The sequence below is a fragment of the Toxotes jaculatrix genome, chromosome 8 (genome assembly GCF_017976425.1).
Source record: "Toxotes jaculatrix isolate fToxJac2 chromosome 8, fToxJac2.pri, whole genome shotgun sequence".
In the NCBI taxonomy this organism is placed as follows: domain Eukaryota; kingdom Metazoa; phylum Chordata; class Actinopteri; family Toxotidae; genus Toxotes; species Toxotes jaculatrix.
In genome coordinates this window covers 28,868,638-28,895,616 of record NC_054401.1, presented here as the reverse complement: position 1 = coordinate 28,895,616, position 26,979 = coordinate 28,868,638, and the positions used below count along the sequence as shown (strand labels likewise).

At 43.7% G+C, this 26,979-nt stretch overlaps 2 protein-coding genes across 2 annotated transcripts in view; both read left to right on the top strand.

The window, feature by feature from the left end:
* The window catches only part of LOC121186015 (oxysterol-binding protein-related protein 10-like), a 40,749-nt gene extending 20,776 nt beyond the window's left edge, over positions 1-19,973 (top strand). The window contains exons 6-12 of the mRNA XM_041044594.1: positions 2,017-2,121; positions 5,669-5,833; positions 8,481-9,003; positions 12,341-12,527; positions 14,227-14,409; positions 17,183-17,336; positions 17,613-19,973. Coding sequence (XP_040900528.1) covers positions 2,017-2,121; positions 5,669-5,833; positions 8,481-9,003; positions 12,341-12,527; positions 14,227-14,409; positions 17,183-17,336; positions 17,613-17,657 — 1,362 coding nt within the window. The 3' untranslated portion in view covers positions 17,658-19,973. The remainder of the gene's footprint in view (positions 1-2,016; positions 2,122-5,668; positions 5,834-8,480; positions 9,004-12,340; positions 12,528-14,226; positions 14,410-17,182; positions 17,337-17,612) is intronic.
* Positions 19,974-23,031: 3,058 nt separating this feature from the next.
* Positions 23,032-26,474, top strand: ggctb (gamma-glutamylcyclotransferase b). Its single transcript, XM_041044969.1, has 4 exons — positions 23,032-23,166; positions 23,246-23,391; positions 23,520-23,652; positions 26,310-26,474. Exons 1-4 carry the CDS (start codon positions 23,056-23,058, stop codon positions 26,472-26,474), a joined length of 555 nt encoding a protein of 184 aa, XP_040900903.1. The 5' UTR covers positions 23,032-23,055.
* The last annotated feature ends 505 nt before the right edge of the window (positions 26,475-26,979 follow it).

The following is a 26,979-nucleotide window of genomic DNA, read 5'->3' as shown; positions in this document are numbered from 1 at the left end:
GTAGCTGACTGCACTCACTGCTCAGACCGTTTAGTGCTATAAACCTGTACACTCGACTCAGCTTGGCTGCTGCTGAAACCAGCTCTAGTACTCTGATACGTCCTGCACATGCCGAGCTTCAGCCCATTACTTCAGGCTCATGTCATACAGTAGACCCAGTGCTTTGAATACTACCCCTGCTTCATGCAGAATTTAGGGAAACTCCCTGCTGCAGTCTGGTTGAGTTAGACAACGTCTGTTTCAGCTACTGTAGATTTTTATTTACTGTAAAAAAAAAAAATGACAATAACGATGTAGTGTCAACACAGTAATCCCAGTGAGTTCTGTAAAACACATGAGAGGTTCCACATTCAACACTCTGGCACTAATCTACAGGACTACACCTGGACTTTCATTCATTGCTTTTGTGTGCATTCTTAATTCATGAATTAATTAAACTATAGTGTTACAACCAGCCACAGCTGTGTATAATATGATTCAGACATTCAGTATAATTGGGCTTCGTTGCTGTTTTGCAGTTAAAGAGTGCGTCTGTATAGCTGCTGGACAGATTTCCAGCATGAAGCAGAGCCTGGCTCTAAAGCAGTGGCTCTGTAAATCTGACGTGGGGCGTATAAATACATGAGTGTTTCCACAGATTCAGTGTTGAACTTCAGAAGAAGTTTTATGAATAAGTGAAGCGCATGTTAGGAGTAAATGAGAGCCGCAATGTTATCTCTCATTGTCAGTTACAAACTGAACTCAAACTAAATTCATTTGTTGTGTGAGCTGAACTTTGTGTGGCATTTTTATCTAAAGGGAAGAAGAAAGCATGAGTGTGAGTGTGGTTCCTGCTCCGCTCTCTGCCTCTGCACACATCCATTCACACGTCACAGCACGCTCCTTTCACATACGCTCTCTCATTCATTATTCATTTGACAAAGGTCAACTCTGGTCAACTTCCTTTCATGTGGAAAGCGCTGTACTGTGTCATGCTTCTTTGGGAATTTATAATAAAAAAACAAAACAAAACAAAAACACAAAACAGGTGTGCTCCTCTGTCTGATTCTTTCAGTTTTATTTTTCTTTCTTATAAAATAATTCAACTGCTATCCAAGTTCTTGGCAAAAGATTAACATTATGAACTTCTAAGATGGTGTGCCTGGTCTCTGGCCTCTCTTGGTCTATTATATAACCTACTATGTTGCTACTCTTTTTCTCATTTTGTTAATGTAACCAAATAGGATAGATTGATTCTTGTCTCTACTCACATGGTGTCTTCATTAAAGAGTTTGTCCTCATCCTCAGTGGAAATGTGGCTGTTGCCATGGCTAACCCAGAACCTGCACAACTGAGCTGGCATTTAAAACCAACATGTGCTGTGCAGCGTTGCAGAGTTGACGGTGAGGACACAGGCAGCAGCTGCACTCAGCTCTCTGCCCGCAGAGACCTCCTCGGTGGTAGTTACACAGACTGTACCATGGTATTGTTTAGCCAAGGGTAGCTACATGATAAGCCATGTAGATACCCTTAGTGGATGGCTATAGGGTATAGGTGGTGGTAGGAGGTATAGAAGGAAGAGGGGCATGTCCACAGAGGACATAAAATCAAATGAGTGAAACAGGCAGGGAAGGAGGAAAGCACTGAGGGAGTCAACAGAGTGAGGCAGGGCAGAAAGATAGCGTGAAAGAGTGAGAGAAAGAAGAGAGGAGGAGGAGTGGCATCAGAGTGGGGCGGGTTCTGATGTAGCACAGTGTGTATGTGCAGGGGGCAGGGCTTATGTAAAGAGGGATGCCCGGTGGGATAGAGAGGATTGTCAGCATCACTCTTAATCTGCCCATCAAAAGTGCAGTAGGCAGAGCTCTACTTTCCTCCTCTCCGCCCGTCTCCCCTTCCTCTCTCCTCTTCTTCTCATCACACCTCACTTTCTTGTCTTTGTCATTAATGTCTCTCAGTCTGTCCTCACTCTGGCTCTTCCCTGTCCTCGGCTCTGTCTGTCACTTGCTGTGGTAGTATCGGTGTTGGGACGTCACCCAGGGTCTGGCCCCTCATCTCTCTGTCTGTCTCTCTCTTTGGATGGTGGACATGAAATCCAGCAGGACTCCCAACAAGTCAGCAGTGGTTGAATGCCATCCCAACAATGTGAGTGTGAGATCACTACTGTGTGTGTGTGTGTTAGGAAATGTCTTCTTTGTGTTACAGATAGTGTGTAGCATTATACTGCATGTTTCTGTATCTGAGAGCGTGTAGTGGCTGTGTTAGCAGGCTGTGGAAACAGACCAACCATTTACAGCTTCAAACAAACTTTCTGGATCGGAGCATTGGAGAGGAACTGAACACACACACACAGGAAAATGTGAAATGCGTGTGACAGACAGAGAGGGGAACTGTGTGTGAGGTGCACAGTGGATAGAGCACGGGGGGGAATAAGTCAATTCAGTTGGCCAGCTGACTGTGACTGAGCCCGTCGTTCAGTCCGCCGATCGTCTTACATAAGCTCTGAGCAAACCTGCTTGTTAATGAATTATTTCATACAAATGTATTCCTGTTTTAGATTCTCTGGCTTAAAGGAACAGTCATGTGTAGTTTCATCTCTTTGAGTCCACTACAGGGTAGGGGGGGGGGGGGGGGGGGGGGGAGGGGACAGTATTATCTGTTTCAGCAAATGCCCCCAAACAACATCTGTTTACATGACTGAGACCGAGACGAGCAGCTGATGTGAGCGAAGGAGGAAGTCGGCTGAGAGACGACTAACAGAACGCAGCCATTCAAATTATTCACGATGGTGATGGTCGATGCAGTCAGAAGTTATAATTTGTGAAAAAGCAGCAGTCCCATTCATTTGTTACATACAACCAAGACCTCAAAGGACATCATCAGTTTTCAACTCTGACCTAATTGGAATGATGAATTGTTCACTGACAGCTGAGCGCACACAGACTGTTCACTTTCGCTTTTCTACATCTATCAGCCCAGCTGTCCTTGGCAAAGCAACATTTTACCAAGACCTGGGATGAAAAACGCCTTTGCTTATTGCTTAGGGCTGTTTGAAGTTATGGATGGTTTACATTTTTGGTAATATTTGAAATGAGAACAGGTAAAGTTGTGTATTTGGCAGCAGGGCTTTAAATGTGAGTCCAACTCTGTTTTCCAGATATGCTCCCTTCTTTGACTGTGAGCTCCAGTGTGACTCACCCCCCCCCCCCCCCGCCCCCCCCCCCACTCATACTGTTCTACATGTGATAAACAAACCTCTCTCTGTTTGGCTTAATCAATAACCCTCCATTCACATAGCCACGAATCACATGACATGAGGAGTATGATCACCCTTGTGGACAAGCCAAAGGAAATGTGAGGTGGAACATGAAGCAGCAGACCCATGTTTACCAGTAAACTAGTAGTTATAGTTGGGTGATTTCTACAGAAAATTAATACATTCATCAAAAATGAAATGGAAAAAGTGAGCTCGTTAAAGTTCATCGGTGGACGTTGAGGTATTTTACGCAATATGAGTGAAGGTTTAACTTGATGATGGTGTGAGGTGAATGGTGTCCCCAACTCCTGTGTGGACAGGATTCATCCTCTGTGCACCATGAATATCTGCACCAAATTTCAGTTTGGTGCAGGTTTCAAGTTTGTCTCCCAGAAACAGACGTTTCTAAAGCAGAAGAAGTAATCAGTGGATGGATTATGTCCAGAGAGAACGTAGTTTCTGAATAAATGAAGAACTGTATTTATGAATGGCACAGAGTCACCAGGAGGTAGGCCAATAAAGAGCAGGACTGTCACACCAGAGACCATGGCATTCATCTCATGTGCTGTCTTCAGTATTTTTTTCACTTTTCCTTCTCATGCTCGTCTGATGGAACAGGTCAAGTCTGTCCTTTTACACGCGTGACTACAGGGAGTGTGTATTAGACAAAACATAGACCTGCACTCTTCCAGAACACCTCCTGTGTGACACTTGAGGAAGGACTGAAGCTGCTAACATGCTGCTGTCACTACACAGCCTGTGTAAGCACTGCTCACAGCTTCAGCCACGCTCACAGAACATTTCCCTGTTGTTGTTTGTACCATCCAGAGATCCAGAGTGACCTATATGAATGTAGGTACTGTACAAGAGGCAGGCCACACCCTGGACAGGTGGATTGGCTATCACAGCAGCACATTGTCTGTGCAGGCTTCACCACTGGTCCCTAATGGTCACATGAGGTCAGCGGCAAAGGCTTTGGAGAGAGAGGGCCCACATCTCCTGCAAAGCAAGGACTGCTTTGTTAAGGAATCAGCTGGACATGTCTACATAGGACAAAATAGAAACTGAAATCTGGACACCTGTATATTGTATCAACACTAGAGACTAAACAAACCAGTGTTAGATATGGTTTGAAATGGGATGTAAGTCACCCTCACCTCCTCCCTATAAGAGGATTTGCAATGCTACAGTTTCACACTGCGTAAACCCTTGCCTCTGGGACACAGAAGTTATAATTCAGTCATAAGACTGTGGTTTTAGTTGTGTCAAACATGCCTCTGTTCCTTGCAGCAGGATGTCAGACAGAAGCTCAGGTGCTGCAGTTTTGAGAGCGCTGAGGTTTAATGACATATGTGCATAGGAAGTAGCCTACATGAGGTGGGGAAAATTTGCTGTCTGTGTGACTTTTAGTCTCTTCTTTTTCTCAGCTCCCACACCTGACAGTGTAATGAGTACTGGGACGGAAAAGGATAGAGTCCTCTCTTTCCTGTGGGGCTGCTCCTTCTTACATTATGTATTAGGAAAAATAAGAGTAATGGCTCTCTTTCGCCTCAGCTGCTGCAGACGGAGGGTCCTAGTAACCGAGTGCTGGACAGGAACTCAGCAGTTTTTGACCAATACTATACTTTAACGACAGATCCAAGCAATGAGTGAATGAATGTCAAACTCTGAATGTCAGACTCTTTGCATTCAGGCAGAATGGTTTGATGAGATGGCTCTAACCAGAAAATTCCCTCTGTGCATAGGAAAAGGAAGAAACAGAAGCTATGGAACAACAGGTGTGAGAGAGGGTGAATAGAGGAAGGCGGTCTTTTCACCAGGCCAGGTCATAACACTGTTGAACTTCTGTCTTTCATAACTCCATGTACCTTGGGCAGATATCAGCTTGTACATGATATCACAGCTGAGGATGATGCAGGATAACAGGCTTTTAGTTCATGTAATAGAGCCTAGTTATAAAGCAGAAGCCAGTCAGTGTACAGTGTAACAGTGTTTTTTAACATGCATTAATCTTCTGCTCTAACAGTGTCCTCTGGAACCCCGACTGAAGGGATTTGCTCCCATTCAGTCACTTGCAGTTGGCATTCAGGGCTCTGTGCAGGCCAGTCAGGTTCCTTTACACCAAACTGAGGAAACCATTTTCTTTATGGACCTGGTTTTGCTGTTGCTGTACTCTACATGTTATCTAAACAGACAATGGAGCATGTTGATGTGTCTGTGCATTACATCTGCCAACATCTGTCTATGTTCCTGTATTACAGGAGCTACTGACCGTACTCTGTGTAAATGTGAGGAGATGGGAGTGAGACCGTGAGGGTTGAACATTCAGCATCAATACTGATGTTTATTCTCATGTAAACAAATTGGTGGCATGTTGGCAAAACGAGAGAATAGGATCATTTCTTCTTATTAGCTTTGCCATGTCTCCACCAGCAGGGACAGCAGCAGGGCCACACCAGCAGCCCAGATACCTTAGATCCCAACGATGAGACCACAGACACAGAGGACAATGAGGAGGAGGACCTGGGAGTTCTGGACGACCAGAGAAGCATCATCATTCACCTCCTGTCCCAGCTCAAACTTGGCATGGACCTGACACGGGTAAGATTTGAAGTAGTGAGTTGTACAGACCACCCTTTAACTAGAAAACTCACATCAGATGAGAAACACTGCCACATATACGCATAAAATATACACATGAAAAAAAAAAATCTGGAGCTTTAGTTCACATATTTTATTATTACAGGCTTTGCTTTCCTATAATCTGCCTACAGGGATTTAGAACACATGATAGGGTTTAGTGACCTAACTGTGAGCTTAGCATACTTTCAGCTCTTGTATGTAAATTCTGTGATGATCGTTCTCCATCATCAGTATGTGACTTTCTTTTCTTTAAGTTATCATACAGTAACATGGGGTAAGTGTGGTGAGTCACTGTATAATGGTGAGAGGAACACACATCAGGATTAACACACTCAGCTCAGGAGTGTAGACAGTGGGAAAACACGCAACCCGTTTTCAGTTGTTACCATCAGTGTATATCGTGGTAAAAACTAGAGGTCAGAGTTTTTCAGCCTCTACAGCAATAAAAAATAATGCACAGCGTATGTTGTGCTTGTTGTGTTTTGTGTTATGGTTTTCAGTTGTAGTCAGTGCTCAGATGACTCTTTCACGCCAGTGAGCTCGCCCTGATTACTGATGTACCGCTGCTCTGGATCACAGGGATAACGTGCTGATAGACGGTGTGTAACAGAAGGGGTCCTGCTGACCTTGAATACCTCAGACCCTGCTGTTTCACCACAACCTCATGTGAGGGGCGGGGGGGGGGGGGGGGGTGTAGGCAGGTTATGGGAGGGTGTGTGTGGGGGGGGGGGGGGGCATCCTTGTGATCTAGCTCTGTCGATAGCTCCATGTTATTCACACACTCGTTTAAACATACACACTGTAGGCAAACATCTGCCCATCTATGGTACGACTCGGTGGTTGTCAGTGAGTGGAGTGGATGAAGATAATGACGTTTGTCAGGCAGGAGATGGGAAAAGAGATTGCTCACAGTTGCATTATTGATCCTACTACAGTCTCTCCCTCTCTTTACCTCACAGCTTTCCGTCTCACTCAGCATCATGCAACATTATAGATTTGTCACACTGTAGCTGGGAGGTATGTGTGTGTGTGTGTGTTTGTGCCTACATGTGCCTTCATTGTAACAGGCCTTTGCTGATTTATCTATCTATCCACATCTTCCCCTCTCTCTATTTTCATGTTTCCTTTTGTCTTTTGAAAGAGAACAGGTTGTCTGCTCCTTAAATTATCATTTAGAATTTAAAAAGAGGACTTCCCCCCATGTCTGAGGGGGGGTTTCCTCCCAAAGTCCAAGTGTAAAGGGTTTTCTGCCTCTGGCCCTGTTCAGACCTGACATTAACATGTGTCTCAGGTGATCCAATCACATGTGGACAGTTCTAAGTACATCAGTTCTTGCGTCTCCAGTGAAACTCGTGATTGGATTTCACTTCCCCGCTCTATATGCGAATAAACACACACATCAGTTCTGTTTGTTATTAAACCAAATAGCCCAAGATGTTTGATTCAGTGTGATCTGAGAGATCAGATCTCAGTTCATCCTCAGTATCTAACAGTGTCTAACAAAAACAAGAAGCCTTGTTCAGACACTGAATTAATAAAAGCTTATATGTGTGTCATGAGGGAAGAAATCTACAAGTTTTGTGAAGATGACAAATTATTTCTTAGCCACACAGAAAAGGTCTGATCAGATTCAGATCTGTATGTAGCCTTCATGCAAAAGTTTCCTGACAGAAGAACAGATCTGAGGAATGTCGGGGTCGATTGCTGCTGATGGAGCACCATCCGACAGAGGGAGGAGGGGCTGGTGCAGCACTCGGCTGTCATGACCTGATATCATATCACTGCATAATCCACCAAAAAGTTCTGTGTGCTTGTCTCTGACATGTTCTCAGGAGTCAGGACAGCTGAGAGGAGAGTTCAGTGCGAGGCTTGACGATTTGCTCCTTCTCGATGACGTCAGGTGGCTGAGAAAAGGCTGAGCACTGAAGCATTTTCTGAAAGCAAAAGTCTAAATGTTTGTGGATTTTCAAAATAAAGAGAAAATGGATGCTTTTGCATTTCTGACAGTTTCAGTTAAGAAATGTGTCAGAATTCTCAGTGGACGCAGGAAGGATCTGCCCCTGGGTGAAAACTTCTCTGAGTTGATTGACTTCCAAGAAAATATGTTTCGGCAGGACGCTCAGTCTGACCCTGTCACTCTCTGGTCAGAAAAGGTTGCTGCTGAAGATGCTGCCTGTCTGCAGACGTTGGCCCTTCACATCCCAACTTTGCATATTTCAGCATGTTGCTGTGAATCAGTACTCTCACCACTAAACACAGTGAAGAACTCAGACCACAGCAGGTGCACTAGTGAAGGCATACCTCTTCTTTTTCATGTACCCACAGCACTTACAGGACAATTCTTGTGGGAGAAATTAGATTAATGACCAGCTGAAAAAATGTTGACTGTAATAATTTAGCTAATGTGTACAACTTTAACATTCTGTCTGATTAATGATTAATGTCGTCAAGATGACATTATGTTTCATTATGTTCAGCAAAGGCTAAACATTTTTTATGATTTGTGCAGCAGATGTGATTCCTTAAGAATTCAGCAGCTTATCATAGATGATACAGTCACACCTTGTTTTTATTTGCTGAAATCATCTCTCTGTTCCTCTCCCAGGTGGTGCTCCCTACATTCATCCTAGAGAAGCGCTCCTTACTAGAAATGTACGCCAACTTCATGGCTCACCCCGACATGTTCCTCTCCATCACCTCCGGCTGCACGCCAGAGGAGCGTATCATTCGCTTCGTGGAGTACTACCTGACTGCCTTTCATGAGGGCCGAAAGGGCGCTGTGGCCAAGAAGCCCTATAATCCCATCCTGGGTGAGAACTTTCACTGTTCCTGGTATGTTCCCCGGGACCGCGTTCAACCTCTCAGGACTACCAACTGCACTGGTTCCAACTCAGCACCCACAGCCACTTCTAACATTCCCGGGCCCCCACAGAGGGGGGTGGATGGCAGCAGCAGAAGAAGCTCGGACTGCTACTGTGTTCGCTTTGTGGCTGAGCAGGTGTCCCACCACCCACCTGTGTCAGGCTTCTACTGTGAGTGCAAGGAGAAGAGAATGTGCGTCAACACTCACGTCTGGACCAAGAGCAAGTTCATGGGCATGTCTGTTGGAGTCTCCATGGTCGGGAAAGGTAAGAGAACGTGAGTGTGGGCTTGATTTCCAGAGCTGTGCAGAGTAGCACAAGCAAAGTAGCTACATGTTGGTGTTTTGCTGGCCTTGAAAAGTTGTTTTACCATTTTTATGGTAAGTGTGAGCTGAGGCAACAACAACAACATACATGATAAGTCATGCCATGCTAGCTCCAGCAGTGTAGTAGTTGTATTCAGTCAGGAGTAGATTCTCTGGACCTTTGACCCAACTGGTGACACACAAACAACTAGTTAATGCTGAAGTGATCTCCCATGAATCCAATCTATGTAACAAGGACACAATGGACTCACAAATCAGAGTAGATTTTTGTTTTAAACCATACCTGAGAGATTAAAGCACATTTAAGTTTTGATATCCCAGTGTACAAGACCTTCTGTATAATGATCAATGTGTTTGTGAGGCCACCTGTAATAATTCCTTATTCATATTAATATTAATATTAATAATAATAATAATAATAATAATAATAATAATAATAATAATAATAATGATAATATTTTTTGTCCTAATGAAGTTAGTCTTTGTTGTTAATCTTCATTTACATTCTGTTCATGCTCATATCAGTACGTTCATGTGTTCAGTTAACTGCTGCAGTACCACATGTCTCTACCTCAGGGACTCTCTGCTAACTGGTGCGAATATCATTGTTTGACAGTCTGCAGCTGTTCACTACCTCATCTTGGGTGTGTGCATGAGTGTGTGTGTAGGTGTGTGCGTGTGTGTCTATCTGTCTGTCCGGTCAGGACCAGAAGTCCTCATGGGGACCATAGCCTGGTCCTAATGAGTCATTTCTGAGGTCCTGGTTAAGGTCAGGGTTAGGGTTAGGCTGTCCAGAATGAATGGAAATTCAGCAGTGCAATGTCCTAACAAGGATAGCTGTGCGAATGTGTGTGTGTGTGTGTGTGGGGGGGGGGGGGGGTCTCAGAAAAGCATTGGCAGTGTGGTAGCTGAGCCAGTAAAGGCTGGCTGTAATGAGGCCAGCATTAAGCATTTGTTAGCCTCCTGAGCGTGTGTGTGTGTTTCTGTGTGTGTGTCTGTGTGTGTGTGTGCGTGTGCGTGTGTGGTATCTGTGTGTGTGTGGTATCCCTGTCTGTACAGAAATGACATCTGCCTGTACAGGGACCTCATGCCTTCATATACAGCAGAACTCAACAATAAAAATAAGCATCATTTAGTTTTGGCAAAGTGACACCAAGTTTGATCTGGACCATGCCTTTAATTTGGTGAGGGAGGTTGTATTTGATCAGTGGACCAGTGATCTGTGTGTGACCATGTTTGCAACTTTCTGTTCAGGTTTGAAACACATTGTTGTTTTCTATCATTTACGGTAAACGCTTATTATTTTGCAGTGCAATAGACTGTGTATAGTATCTCCTATGGCAGCTCCTGAAAAATACTTCTTCCACTAACCAACCCCAGCACTTTGAGATTTGACACTAGATAAAGCTCTTACAGTTGTGACATGAGGAGAGTCTGATGTTTAACAAGTCAAAACAGTGGCAGCAGATCCAAGCGTCCCAGGACACGCTGTGCAGCCCCGTTCACATGCTTCTAAAAAGAAATTCAGTCATGAAAGGGGAAAAAAATGGCCCTGTCTCCATCTGGTGGACAAATTCAATTCTACTTATTCTGGGTTTGAGTTGAAGCACAAGTGACACACCAAGAAGACACTGTTCAAAACACATTCCTTTGCTCAGCCTGAGTTTTAAAGTAGTTTTAGAGAAATGATATGTAACTTAGCCTTACACTGTCAGGTGTGATCAGAGTCAAGACCTACATTTACTTATCTCACTCTTTTCACTAAAAAAAGATGCGATGGATTAAATATATATATATATATATTCTGTGTAACTAAATCTTATGCAGGTTTCCTGTAGGTTGAACTGCAGTTTTTATCCTGCAGAACTTCTCTGAACATTAATTTGGATTATGTCAAGCTCCTCTGACGCAGACTGGATCTGGGGACTCTGGTCAATTAACAAATAATATGAACTGATCCTATGTGTATTGAAGCAAGAAATAACTTGAGTCGCTGGCTTCTTCTTGGATTGCTGAGTGAAGTTAAATGATTAAATATTATTTTTACTATCGATTAATCATTCATTCCATTTGTTTATTCAAGTACCATTTACCACTGTACCATGTGAAATTGTACCATTGCAACTGTTACATTGTTGTACACCAGTACCATGGCCAGTACCATGGCTGCAGCGAATGGGGCACCTGACTCTTTAGGAGAGTCTCTTGTTTGAAACGCATGCTGTTCCTGAGGCTTCAGAGGCTCAACACGGCATACACTGATCGCACTGGCACACAGGAGTTATCTAGTGGCTTTCTGTACAAATACAACACCTGCATCGTTGCTGCCAGATCTGCCTGTGAGATGACAAAGTTTAGAGCAAATACAGTGGGGTCCAAAATACTGAGACCAGTCGTCAGGATACATTTGTTTGTTTGCATTTGTTTCAAATGTAATACGAACACTTGGTATTGGTATTGTTAGACCTGGGCACATGGCAGCAGACTGGACACAGGACAGCTGTTTGTTATGTAAGCAGCAGGAGGGGAGGAGGTAGCAGGGCTGGACGGGAGCTCAGGAGGGACAAAATCTGAGTCAAAGCACAAATCAGACTGTAAATCACAGTGTAACTGTAAAGCTTCAGTGATGTTGGAAATTAGAACAGGGACTCACGACTGGACCAAAGAGGTGGAGCACCTGACCAATGAGAGACCACAACAGACCTACATCACCATCCCCAGAGCCATCCCAGTAACTTACTCATCAAATAGACCTGATAGCTGAGTGGTTAGGGCACATACCACATGGGTGCACTGTCCCGAGCAGCAGCAGGTCCCCAGTCATTCACGCTGTGTCCTGTCCTGCTGCCTCACCTCATCAAAATACCACACAGATGGGCAAAGGGAATTCCAAGGTCAGGAATGTTGGCGTGCATCAAGCTCGTGCTGGTCATTGGACTTCTGTGAAAATAGAGAGCCTTGTTTCTCTAACCCTACTGCAGATCATAAAGAGTGTTATTGTTGTTGGTTAATGCCAACTGTCCTGAAACCTGTGTGATATCTGCAGCAACAAGTATCACGCAGATTGTCTATACCCAGTAATGGAAAGTAATTAAGTAGATTTACTCAACATACACTTTTGAGTTACCTCTGATTTCTGACTTTTTTTTTCTGTATACATTGTTGTCTACATCTTTGTCTGTCCAGCCACCCACTCATTTATTTTCCACAGTAATTTAACAATAAATACCCAGAGGTGATTTGTCACCCTTCCTTTAAACCTGTCCTGCTTCTCCCAGGTGTGCTGTATTTGTTGGAGCATGATGAGGAGTATGTGTTCACACTGCCCTGTGCCTATGCCCGCTCCATCCTGACTGTGCCATGGGTGGAACTTGGAGGAAAGGTCACTATCAACTGTGCCAAAAGTGGGTACTCTGCCACTGTCACTTTCCACACCAAACCGTTCTATGGAGGAGAGTTACACAGGTAAGCAGAGCGAGCCAACGTCTCTGTGTCTGCTGCACTGCCACATCAGTCTGAACATAGTCCCTGCTGTTTGGAACCAGGAAATTACAGGTGCAGACCAGCACCCACTGGAAACTAAAACTATAAAACCTGTGTTTACCCTGCCGCTTTGTGGCAGCAGGAAAATAGAGTCATGTCACCAGTAGTGGAAGTGTTCAGATCAAGTACATTAGTATTATCAGGAAAAGGTTCTCAAAGTATCACAAGTAAGAGTACTTGGCCCCTGTGAATTATAAATTATCATATGTGCTGATGCATCTGTGCATAAGCAGCATTTTAATGTTGTAGCTGTTTGAGGCAGGGCTATTTTTTTTTTCATGGTCAGACAGTTTAGTTCAGTGGCTCCCAGTCGAGGAGCTGGGGCCCAAAAGGGTCACAACATTAACTTCTTTCTGTAAACTATTGGATCTGAGAGGTTTAGAGGGGGAAAGTCTCTTTGGAGGAGCTGCTAACAACTCATCTGAAATTTGGCAAGGGGCCCAGAGCAGACACTGCATTCTTGACTTTTACAGGCATCGGCATACAGAGAGTTTGGAATTGTAATTTGTGCTTGGAGAGTATCACCGTCACCAAAACATCAGTCAGAACGCCACATTTTCTCAGTCGAATCCTTGCACTCTATTTTAGCTGCATCAGTGACACAGAGCAGCACAGGACAATGGCACAGCAAGAAATGAACTTTAACAAATGGAGTCCTGTACTAAACTAAGGTCAGAGCGACTCAGTGCAGTGCAACTTCCCTCGGACTCAAACCAGAGAAGTGCTGGACCGGAGGATTTGGTGGTCCACCCACCATGTGCATGATCCCAGGAATGACTGTGGATGAGATGGCTTGGAAGTAATAGGATCAGAGGTGGTTGGTGGGAAGATCTGAGAGCAGAAATCTGGAGACACACATCTGTAGCTTAGAAAATGCAGACACTGACACACCCACACACCCACACACCCACACCCACACACACACACACACTGTGGTTAGATGGTTTGGTGAATTGGCCACTGAGCAGCCGTCACCTCCTCAGTACAGAAGGATGCAAAGTCATCAGTTGAGAGAGAGTTGGCTGGTAAAGGAGATGGGGGGGGGGGGGGGGGGGGCGGGGTAGAGGAGACTTTTGAGGTGGTATAAAGTGTCCCACTGTCGTGGTAAATGGCAGCTGTTATTCTGAGGACAAAGGATGATAGAAGAGACCCATACCCACTGACGTCTAAGGGGTCTCTGGATTTAGGTGATTTTCTGTGCCTTAGCATTTCTAACAGACAGAGAGCAGAGACTGTCCAGACAAGAGCTTAGTGTGGACAAGTGAGCATGACAGAATGGTTGAAAGATGAGTCAATCTGACTGATTGATTTTTACACAGAGTTTTAAGATTCCTCACAGACTTTTAAGATTCCTCAGCTGGATGTAGTCAGACTGATCTTTCCTACAATGGCTTTGAACCAGCAGTGTGTCTTTCCGTGTGAATGTATGATGTATGTATGTAACACCTGCTAGCATTTTTCACAGTAGTACTTAAAATAGATACACAGGCATCTGTGGATGTACTGTACGTAATAATTATTTGTCCAAATCTGGAAATCTTACAGTCATGGAATGCTGTTCATCCTTGGATGTGTTTGTTAGCCACGAATGCTAAAAGAACTCTGTGCTGATTTCTCTCAGAGTAACAGCAGAGGTGAAACACAACCAGACAGGAAAAACTCTGTGTAAGGCCCAGGGAGAGTGGAATGGGACACTGGAGTTCACCTACAACAACGGGGCAAATAAGGTTATTGATACCTCCAAGCTGCCAGTCACCAAGAAGAAGATCCGGCCCCTGGAGAAGCAGGGCCAGTATGAGTCACGGTGAGTGCAGCAAAGTCAGTTACACACATTTTACAAACGCTGACAGTGTTTCTACTACTTTATCCGGTGCATGTACATAAACAAATTAATGAATCTTAATGTAAAATTAAATGTCATTTTTTATAATATATATATTTCAGAGTACTGTGTCTCCTCCAAGTCTTCACTTTGCTCTTGTTGCCAACATGACAACACAAAACACTTTCCACCAACATAGAACCTTCATTGCTACAGGAGTGATAACAATGCTGTGGTAAACCTTCAGGGAGCACAAACATGCTCAGTTAATTTCATGGCGGTCTGCTCATTAGACTGAGCTATTTACTGTGCACAAGTGGAAATTATGGCCTGGTTGTTGGGCTAGAGGATTGTTTGTGGAGAAAGAAGAAGAAAATGAGGATTTATTCACACTGAATATCCAAAGCAAAATTCACTGGGGGCATCCACAGTCCCTGAACCCCATCCATGTTTCTGCACAGTGAAGCCCAAACATCCAAGTGAAGGGACTACACTTTGATGGGATGTTGACTTTAATAATTAATATGTATGAAATTGAGCAAAATGTTCCATGAAAAGTGGAAATGATGTAAATATATATCACATCAAACTATTTCTACAGGATGCAGTGGGATTTCACCTACAGTGTGACACAAAATAACCTCAGACAGTTAAGATGTTTATTGCTGAAAGACATCAGACCTGTCCTTTTCTTCTGCCCATGATGCCCGTCCCTTTCACCGGGGGACTTGTCTAAACTGTTATCGGTGGAGAAGCTGGTTGAAGTTTTTCTATGTCTGTCTTTCTATGGACGAGAGTCACATCTGATGTGTGGATTCTGATTGGTGAAGTTGACTGTTCGCGTCAGGACACGTGCAATCAGACTCTCCACATCCAGACTTCCAGGAAGGCTGGTCTCATGAAATAAGGATCTGTCCCTCACTTGCAGTCTTGAGCACTTAAGTGTGTGTCCATGCACCTCCAGGTAGTAGGTGAGATTGTCCCATGCCTTAAAGAAGACAACACACACACCGCAGAGTCTTCCTACTGCCTCTAAGGGTCCATCCCAGTGTCCTTCTCATTCATTGAAACTGGGCCATCAATCATATTACAATCACTCCCTGAGTTCCATGAATGTCTCCAACAGACTGGATGTCTGTGAATGTTCTCATTCATCCAGGTCATAGACTGGATGGATGGAGGACACGGACAACGGCCAGTGCTGCCAGGAACTGAAATACAGTATAAAGATACAGTATAGGCACACTGTCTGTCTGTCTGTCTGTGTGTGTGTGTGTGTGTGTGTGTGTGTGTGTGTGTGTGTGTGTGTGTGTGTGTGTGTGTGTGTGTGTGTGTGTGTGTGTGTGTATTTAGTGAGGACTAAAGACGTGTGTGTTCTTAATCCCTCAGACAGCCTCTCAGAGAGGATCTGTACAGGATGAAGCTGCAATGTTCAGACAGGTTTCTGTAAGACGAGGACACTCTCCTGTCTGCATGTATAATACGTGCATGTGCTTCAGAATGATTTTTAAAAAAAGAGGCTGTTCAGAGCACTCTGTCTAAGTGACCACTGCGTCCACAGATCTCTATCCTCTCTTAATCTGCTCTGATGTTTCGTAGAGAGCTGAACTGGGAACAATTAGTTTGAATTTTTCAACATTTGTTTGAATAAATGGACTGTGGGGTAAACTAGCTGGATGATCAGGTTATACATTACATGACACCAGCATGAAACACAAAGTCTGTGCTTCAAGGAATGTGAGAATTAATATGAGGAGCGGGTGTTGATTCATTTACACTGACATATTCTTCTTGTTACAACCAGGTTTCAGAAATACAGAATGTGATGATCAGGTATCAAATCACTGACTAACAGAGATTTCAATGAGAGAGATCAAATATTTAATCATCCACTTTTAATGGTCCTGTTTTTTTGGTTCTGTTAAAGTAGTTGTCTTATTTTTTATTAGTTTTTTTTTTATGAATAACTCCTCCTCTGTTTACTTTAGATTTAAATAATTGAAGTGGTTGGGGGGCAGACATAGTCTCTGTGGGGTTATGGGTAACTGTTCTAATGGAAGTGCAGAGAAGTGTGCAGGATTGCAACTCTGCCTCCTGCTCTCAACTCTGCCAACATGAATAACATATTTTCAGTTTTCCTTAGCCAGCAGTTTGTTTCTCTTTGTTTCAGTATGTTTCTCAGTATTGAGCTGCCAGTAATCAGAGTTGGTTTCTCAGTGGGTGTGTCTCTCAGAACCTGAAACCTGTTTGAAACATGTGGTTGGAGGTGAATTACGGGCTTCTGCATAGTAGCTCTATGCTTCCTTCACACGGTGAAGGGAGCCACCGTGGCTCCCGAACAGCAGGGGGAGAGTAGGGACTATTTTGGGACTATTTTGGCTGGTTACTGGGGGCTGGCTGAGTCTGGCCTCCCATACAGTAAATAAAGTACATTTAGTACATGTAAAGAGGCAGAGGAATAGCTGAACACATGATTCATCAAGAAAGAGAGAGCAGGAAGTGAGAGGGAGAGAGAGAAGCCATCACTAACCGGAAATGAGAATTAACTTAGCTATAATATAACTGGAAATCTGTGGATGTCTGTTCCAAATGCATTATCCTGAGTACGTATAATATGTGGAGTGTGTCTTTCACTGTTCACATGAAAGCCAAACTGTTGCACACATCATTGACTGATCATGTAGTGAGCTATGTTTTCCTTGTTTCCCTGGTATAATAATGACAGTTGCTCTTGTCCTGTGTTTCCTGCGTCTAGGCGTCTTTGGCAGCATGTCACAGCATCACTGAAGGCAGGAAACATGGACGCAGCCACAGAACACAAACACTGCCTGGAGGAGACGCAGCGCAGAGAGGGCAAACAGAGAGCTAGCGCCAAAGTCCCCTGGAAACCCAAGTATTTCGTTAAAGAGGTGAAGAGGCCATGTCAGTGATACCCACTTCCTCAGCTGGCACCATGTTAACTTCAAAATACTGTACAACAGTTCTGTCTTTAAGGCATATCATCAGTTTAGTGCACTAAATATGAAATATATAAATATAAAAACCTGTCCTACATGGAAGCCAAGGGCAAGGTTGGAAAAAGAGTAACGTTAGTTCTTTTCTTTGTCTCAATTAAAACACAGCTAAAAGGTGATGAACAAAAGTGCTGACATCTCTGAACATTCTTTTCTTGTGTGTGTGTGTAGGGTGAAGGCTGGGTGTACTACAACCCTCTGTGGAAAGCTCACTGACCAGGAGCCTCAGAAGCAGCTGTCCACTCCCAGACAGCACGTGGGACGACCGGGGCCAGGGGCTGGCCGACTCAGACCTGACGATAGCGAGAGAGAGAGAGAGACAGAGAATAAGACAGAGACAGACAGAGAGAGAGGGAGAGAGATGACGCTCTCTGTGTGCCAGAACTAGAGGTGCCAAAGACTTCCAGTGGAAACTAAACTGTCCTGTCCAATCAGAATCACCTCAGCAGTGAGGTGAGATTGATCTTACACAGGTACGGCCACTTATGAGATTACTGTATCCAGATGAGAGAAGTTCCTGGACACAAAGACAGAATGGGACAGTTTTTTTTCTGACAATAGATCCAAACAAACTCTGGTAAACGCCTACTGCCTCACTTACTTTTTAGTTGTTTGCACAATGTACTCAACAAGTGTTGGTCACAATAGATTTGCACAATTCACTTTACAATATGCTGTATAGAGATGAGCCAGGACATAATGACCACACACCACTGAAGTCGCAGGTCAAGCTCTGTGATGCTTTAGTAGCTGAGTGAGGAGCTGATTTTCGTAGTCAACATTTTAGATGAGGGAGAACGTGCAGGTGTAAAGACCTGAGCCAGTTGGACGAGGACCAAAGGTCACAGCCAGACCACTGGGTCAGAGTGTCTCTGAAACAGCAGAGCTCAGAGGAAGCTCCCATTCACAGGTGGTGAACACCTACTGACAGTTGTCTAATTAGGAACAAACTGAGAACCCAGACAGGGTGTAGGAGGATGTACTGGAGCGAGTCTGATCTGCATTGGCTCCACCTAGCAGGCTTCCAGGACTTTAAGGGTCTGCTGCGATCTTAGTGGCAGATACTGCAGGGCTCTTCCAGAGGTCTTGTAGAGTCCATGTCTTGGTGGACTGGAGCTGTTTTGGCAGCATGTGAAGGATAAAATAGCATATTATACAGAGGAGGTCACAGTGTTCTGGCTCATTAGTGTGGTGTGGTGGTCAATGTGTGCGTGTTTAGGTGTATGTTTGTAAGAATGGATAGATAAACTATGTAGCCAGTTTGAAAAACAACCCTGAATGCACATTTGATGGAACCCAGAGAACCCAGACACACCACTGTCTAAATTCCTTTACAGTGGGATGTGGAGGGATGAGGTCTGGAGCCCGTGGTTATAGTTAAAGCTACTTATAAAGTGAAGTAACTAATAACTTAAACTAACTTAAACATGTGACATTGTTACCCTTACGATTACCATTGTTGTTAATTGTAAGTGGGAAACTCTATTTATTTTATTGTACTCACTGTATTTAATGGATTTGGGAGAGCTGACTTAAATCAAATAAGGTTACGATCAATATGTAAGACGAGTAAGCTAATATGATGATCCTGTCAGTTTCACTGCTAAATGAAGAAGTAGTGTTATTAAGTTAGATTTGTTAGCATGAGTGGTACCAGGCTTAGGCTCGTAGGTTTCCCTGTTAGTTCACCTGTTACTTCGAATTCTGTCGTCATTGGCAAATGATTAAAGGAATTTATTTCCATTCGTATTTAAATATTTTGGCCAGAGTTCCATCTCTGTATTTCAGGTTTGACAGTTTGTTAACCTGAGTTGTCCCACTGTGTTTCTCTGGTTAATACAGTGGAGTCCAAAAGTCGGAGACTACCTTCCCATTCATGAATGAATGGACTCTTTTCAGAAGTTTTGTTTTTTTCTTTAACTTCCAACTTTTCCATGTCCTGTTCCCCAAACAGCAGCATCTTACCATACAGGGCACAAAGCAATGGCTGACGTAAATGTACATGCCTGTTGAGTGTTTGCCATTTGTAACTGATAAGCACCATAGAGCAATTTGTAGATGTTTGTGTGAGACCATCAGGATCACTGAAGAACAGTGGTATGAAATAGTGTAGCTGCCCACTGGATTACAGTAGTATGGTTCTTGTGGAGGTACCAGACCAAAATTGATTATTAGTATACTTAAAGGTCACTGCTTTCTATGGATCTAAGTATGTGAAGTAGCTGACTTAATGCTAAACTAAACAGTCCTGAGGTATATTATAAGTGGTATTTGGATCTTCAGCATCTCAGCTCTAAAAGCATTTTCTCTGTTCCTAATCTGTGGTGAAAGAAATTTTATTATGTAAATGATTTTTTTTTTTAAATCCATCAATCAAGGTCACACTGTGTGAACATCATTTATTTTAGTTCTGTTTGGAAGTATTGTGGTGCCACATCCAAACACTTTGTTCTCCGTCTCAATCATATAGTCAACTAACCTATGCAACACTTGACTGTAGACAGTAGTCCCTGAGGGGAGCTGGGCCTGGGAATTAAGAAGCTCTGTATTTGTTTAAAATAAATATCTCTTGCCAAACCTGTTGCCTCCTGGATTGTTGCAGTGTAAACACACTGCATTACTTCCATTACCACTTGAAGTCTTGCATTCAGAATTTTCAAAGTATTATCAGAAAATTGTACTTAAAGTAAAATGTTTTCAAAGTTCTCATCATATACAATGACACAATTCAGTGTTTTATTATGATGTATTATGTTTTGCATTATGTAATTGTATTATTATTTTTATTGACCCATTGATGTCACGCAGGTTCAGTGGAGCTGCTGTAATGTGAACTTCAATATATAGGACACTGTATATAGGTATGACAACAGATAATATTTTGTGAATTGATCTAAAGACTCTGGGCTGAGGCCCACAGCATGGCTCTGACAGTATGGAACACTGACAAGATGCATCTCTGGAGAAAAGGATCCAGGTAGGACAATGAAAAAGATGGTGAACACAGTAAAATATGACCAATACAGAATATTGCCTTCATGTGCAAACTGTCCCACAGTGCATCAGCATGTACATGCTGCCATCTGGTGAGCGAAATGAAACAGCACCACTGGCAAGGGAGGAAAATGAGAATCAGAGACAAAACAGTGTCACGGCAGGACTTTGTACACAGCGTGAAAGAAAATCACCTGTAAACACTGAAAGGATTCTAAAAGTGGACATTAGACAGTTGAACAGTTTTCTGGAAACAGTTTCAGAGGTGCTGGTTGAACCATGTGGTCATTGTAGAGGATGTCGTCTGTGCTGCGGTTGACAGTCGTACACAGAGCTGTGTCTGTTGTTCAGCCTACCCTCACTCATTTAAATGAGATGGACAAAATAATATAAACACCTGTTAGGATAACACAATACAGTTCAGCAGCAGCAGCACAAACTACATCCTGTAAAATAAGCACATAAGTTTGAACACAACTCCCGAGATAAACTCCACGTAGGAGGATTCACTGCACTGGATGTCCCTGTCCACTGTACTGTGTGCATTGCACGCCCTTCACTGCCAAGCATTCAAGTCTTTGTGTTGGATGATAACAACTGTCTTTGGTTGGTGTGTAAGATGATGTGGAATGAATGTGATTGTGGTTGTGGTACCAGCAGCTGACATGAACTGTTTTCTCTATGTAATAAGAAATGCTGCTCGTGGCTCACTGATGTCATTATTTAATCCCTGTGACCCTAAACAGGATACTTCAATAGTTTATTATTAATCTATTATATGAGCAGACTTTGTCACTGGATGGGGAAGACAGCAAGACTGGGTAAAATCACTACAACAGATAAAATGACAGTGAGTAACCTGGTATTATAGGAGTGATATGAGACGATTTGTCACAGTCGCAATTATTTCCACCAATTCAATAATTCCTGAGTAGCTGAGGCAACAAGCTTCTGGGTTTACACACGGCACATTTGGATTTACCCAGTGGGTGGCAAATTACGGTATCTATAGCATGCACCCCACGCACAAGAAGTCGTCAAGATACAGTAGTTGGAATGTGCTGATCTGCAGCGTGAATGTCATGAAACTGCTGCTGGGAGTAAAATAAAGCTGTGGCACAGACAACAGGTTTGTTGTCCTCTGTAAACTAATCTGACAAAGCACAGGAAGAGCCCTAAAAAATGACACAATCATCTCTGTCATGTCATGTCACTTCCTCCTTAGGATCCACATCCTAAGGATCCACATCCATGTCTGAGATCTCCCTGCCTCTCCCACTCCTGTCAGCTCCTGAGATATCCAGGGTTTCACTGACTCGGCTGCAGGTCCATTGTCAACTGTTGTGCTTTCATTTCTCTCCTGGAGTTCCTGTGGCTGGAGAGGTGGTGCCTCAGGACTGAGAGTAGGATCCTTTACTGATAATTTAACTCCAATCCCTGGAGTATGAGATGGAGTTGAGGCTAAATCTGTCAGTTACCATAACATTTCCTTACGTGTGTAATGTGAGGATAGTAACAGTCAACATTTGATTCCTCAGCATTGCTCTCTGGCAAAAGATCCTCTTCACTCCTGTCTCCAGAGTAACCTTCATCCACATCCACAGTATCCCAAGCAGTCTACACAGCTCTCTGATAAGTGCAGATCCCAGGCCTGGTCACTGTGGATTTGCTCAGAACATCCATGATGAAGAAATGATTCCACATGGCCTGTCTGGTCTTGCCTTTTGGTCATGGGTTGGTGCTACATTTTCCAAAGATTAAATGATGCATACAAACCAATTCCAGTAATCGGCTTGTCTGGAGATTTACAAGTGGAACACTGCATACAGCACTGGTCTTTTGTCGGATGTCTAGACTTTGTTGTTAAAATCTGTCGAATCTGTGATACGATCACCCCCCCCCCATGCACCCGAAGGCATCATGAAGACCCTTTAGAGCTGGTAACTACCCGGTAAGTTTGAGGTAACAGGAGCGGAAAGGATGGTTCTTCACACTACATGGAAATCAAAGGGCTGTCAAAATTCAAACTTAACTGACTGACCACTAAGATTGGTGGGGGGGGGGGGGGGGGGGGGGGTCGAACCAGTATAACTCTCAAAGTTAATTTTTTTTGACAGACATAAATAAACTGAAAACCCTCTGCATTTTTATGAGTTGTCGATTTGGCTTTTTTTTTAAATGTTTTTTTTATACTTTCTCTTTTTTTGGTTTACTGTATTTGTGGGGTCAGACAACAGGGAGCAAACTGTACTTGTGGGGGCTAAGGTCAGGGTTATGTCAATGGTACGTCCCTACAAAGAAAAGTGTACAAGAATGTGTGTGTGTGTGTGATCTCTGTGTATGGCACAGTGCTGTTGGCTCAACACATGAGGGAAACTGTGTATTGTGAGTGTGAATAGGGCTCAGTGGCAGTGCAGGGGATTAGCATGAGAATGGTGTGTGAGTGCTGGAAGGCCAGTACTTCATTTCTGTCACTCTGCAACTCACGCTCTCTCACCTCTGCTCCTCCTAACACTCAGCTGTGGCTCAGCTCAGCTCTCCACCTCTGTTGCCGTACTCTGTCTGTTCAATCTCAACCTTCCTTGCTCTCATCTTCCTCCTGCTAGGAACTGCTGACACCATGGAGAATAACCACACCTTCCTGTACTTTGCATACGGCAGCAACCTACTGAAGGAGCGACTCCAGCTCAAGAACCCCTCTGCAACAGTACACTGTGTGGCCAGGCTCAAGGTACTGTCTGATATTAGGGGCATGAACGTTCTGTTTCTGAACTGCACACATATAAATGATCTCTCTCTCTCTTTCACAGGACTATAAACTGGTGTTTGGGAACCATAAAGGCCTTGCCAGCGACCGGTGGCATGGAGGTGTGGCCACCATAGAGCACAGCCCGGGGGACGAGGTGTGGGGTGTGGTGTGGAGGATGAACATGTCTGATCTGGAGTCTCTAGACAGGTAACGTTTTCATCCATCCGTTTTTTCTAATGGCCTTTCCTGGATTTCATTGAATGTTTCTCTGTGAAATTGACATCTGTGTGACGTCTGTGTGTTTTTAATGTGCATGCACGTGTGCACACGCTCAGTCAAGAGAATGTGACGTTAGGTGCGTACAGTCCTGTGGAGCTATCTGTGAAGACAAAAGGCCAGGAGCTCAACTGTCGTACCTACATAATGAACAGCTGTGTGTATGCTCCACCATCGCCACAGTACCTGCAGGTAAGACTGCTTTCACCGCATCCATGCCTGTGGGCTCAGAGCACTTAAATGTACCTTACCTTTGTAGCTACTCGAGGAGGAAAGAAGAAGAAGAAGTTTACCTTCTTTCAATAGGGTTAGGTAGTTTTGTCTAGCAACCTAAGGGGTCTGGTCCCATCAGGGTCACAAGGTAAATCTTGTGAGATGATTAATGGGAAAGGAAAGAAGAGAAAGAAAGTTGTCATTCACTTATCTGTTTTTATCTTGTGGCCTTTTTTCTGATCTTTGCTGTTTTGTGAAATGTTGGATGACTTCACCTCCTCTGTTTGGGTCAGCAGGACGATGTGTGTGGGGGACTGAGTTAGAATAAACTACAGTGTGTGTGTGTGTGTGTGTGTGTTTTCATGGTGATGAAGGAACATCAGGATCACTGATGAGCTTTAATTTGTTCCTGGACACAGTGCGGCTCTATGGCTCAGAGGGATCAGGCTTTGATGTACACACACAACACTTGTTAATAGGAGACGTTCATCGCTGGTTTTGGCCTTTTACATGGAATTTGTTGGCAAAAAAGAAAAACATTCACTCAGTTCACAGATAATTAGGAACACCTAGCTTAAACTAATGCATTCTAATATATGTCCCAGCAGTAAAGGCTATAATGAAGGTTATAATGTTCAGTTTCTGTTGAGAGTCAGCTAAATAACAGAAACGCCAACACTGAAAACAGTTTCAACGCAAACTGAAGGCTTGAACCCTCATGAAGGAGGATTTATTGTTGTACAGAACTCCTTTAGTTTGAGCTGGGTGTTACTAATATAATACAACTGGAACATATCACCAAACCAGTCCTTTAATGCTTCATTTCTATGATGAACAGTTAGTTGAAGTACATGGAGGAGGGTTTACATTTACTTAAGAATGAAGCACTCATTTAACACTCACATCTCTAACCAACACCAAGTTTACTGTAACTGATGGAGGATTTTTTTTCGTCTTGATGTTCAAAAGTTGCACTGGTGTATAACTCAAGACTTATCTGCTGCTTCTCATTTTATGACACGAACAGAGAGTTGTTAATAAGCAACCTTGTTCCTTCCAAATGTATATCCTTCTAATGTGTGACAGCAGCTACCTTTTAAGAGAAACATGATGCTATTCACTGGTTTTGATATAATATTTGTTCCTTACAACTAAAACGTGATTAACATTTTCATGCTGCTTTGTGTACACACACAGTACTACGTAACTCTTTAAAATGCAAAGTTACAGTGGAAAAGAACAGCGCACGTCTCCACTCTGGGCTGAAGGACAGGATCAGGATGCAGCTCTTGCCTGATTCAACAACAGTGTTTTGAATCTGTGAATTTGGAAAAACTCACTTCACAAACCGCTCGCCCATGGATGACATCGTAAATGACCCTTTAAATGAGCCTGAGTCAGTGGGTGTGATGTCAAACATGGCTGTTTAATGTTGTTGTTTTGAATTAGGAGGACAAAAGAATACGATCATGAATCAGGTCAGGGGCATCATCACCTATTCACTCACATTCACTCACACATTTCTCTCTGTGAAGCATCTGGAATAGCGATCAGTCTGCTCACCCCCCCCCCCCCCCCCCCCCACCATCACCTGACTGTGTGATCAACAGGTCCGAACAGTCAGGACACACCCCCCCCTACTGCATTGCTATGTTTTACAGATCGGACAGTTTGTGAGTTAGAATGCCAGATTGTTCTTTTGCACACGTGAGAGCTCCAAACATGCCTGAGAGAAAGGCAGCAGGCAGAGAGGGACACCGTGGCTTTGTGGTCACAGCTTTGTCGTCCATAGTGTAAATGCAAGAGTCCGCTCCATTGTTCCCTCTTGTATGCTGGACCCTGTCTCTGTGTGAGCTGCTGGGTGTTCTCAAATTCACTGCGATCTTCGGATCCGTCGTACTGTAGCTCACATGGCTGCGACATACATGACAACAAAACACTGTCCAGTACAGTACAGGGGTGGAAAGACCACAGTGCATTTATCCTGCTCAACACCCCTGTGCAGTTACACTGCCATCTCAGTCCATCTAATGGGAACTGGGACTGTAATGTAGACAGATCCCTGTGGGCGCTGACAGAGGACACACGATTTGTGTATTAAATGAAAGACAATTTGGACAATGGACACTTTTCACACTTTTTCTAAATACCAACCAATTTTCAAAAGTGATCTTTCTAAATGTTCCAAAATTCAGTGGTTTTATTCTGAAGATCAGGGCAGTGTCACAAAGGATGTGCTGACTGAAGGTTTGTACCTGAGAAAGAAACTGACAGAACAACCTGAGCTAAGAGAAGGGGCGGGGCTGACCCTGCTGCTCCTCATGACATCATGCTTCATCAGTCAACCTACTCACTACGTCCACACTGATTGGCTGACATGAGAGTCCTCTGTGTCAGTGACTGACCAATCATGATCAGCACACACATTAGACAGACAGACAGGGTAGATATATAGATAGATGGTGGCCTAATACTTTGCTTTATTTTGAATAACAAAAGTGTGATTTTGTTAAAAGGTCCAGTCTCACTCTCTGGTCCTCTGTGGGGGGTTCATGTCTTTTATGGGTCATTATGAGAGAATCAGGGTCTTGAGTTTAAGGACAGTCAACATATTCAGCTTCATCAAACCCCCGCAGGTGATCGTGATGGGAGCAGAGCAGAACGGTTTGCCGAAGGACTATCAGGAGAAGCTGAAAGCAATTAAGACCAACATGTACGAGGGTCCACTACCCATGATGGCTGAACTGGAGAGAGCCAGAAGAAGAGCTAAAGAGAGGGCCAACCACCGCTCCGATGCCTGATAATCCAGCAGAATCCAGGTCCACTTTTTACAATAGGAGAGTCTTTGTAACACTGTATTCAACCTAATACTGTATCTTAACAAGTTCACCTTAGGTGGCTGCTTCATGCCTAACTCGGCTGACCTTCATTCCAGCTCCCATGTCTGTGACAGCGACCACTGTCCACCACTGATAGAATCCAGCACTGATGGGTCTGTGGTCTAACTTGACTTGCCTGTACAGATGAAAATGACATTATAGAGGTGTGAGATCCACCAGAACTGTTGAGTGAATATATATGACCATAAAGACCAATAACAGAGCCTGTTTTTTTTTTTTTGTTTGTTTTTTTTTTTTTTTTGGCTTCTCAATCTTGTCTTTGTGTTTTTACGGTTAAGATACATTTCAATGCTTATTTCTTGCTCGTAAAATCACTTGGACAATGAAAATGCAACTTGAAGGACCATCCCCATGTTTCTCAAAGCTTCTGCCTACTAATTAATTTTAGCCCGCCCCCTCCAGTATA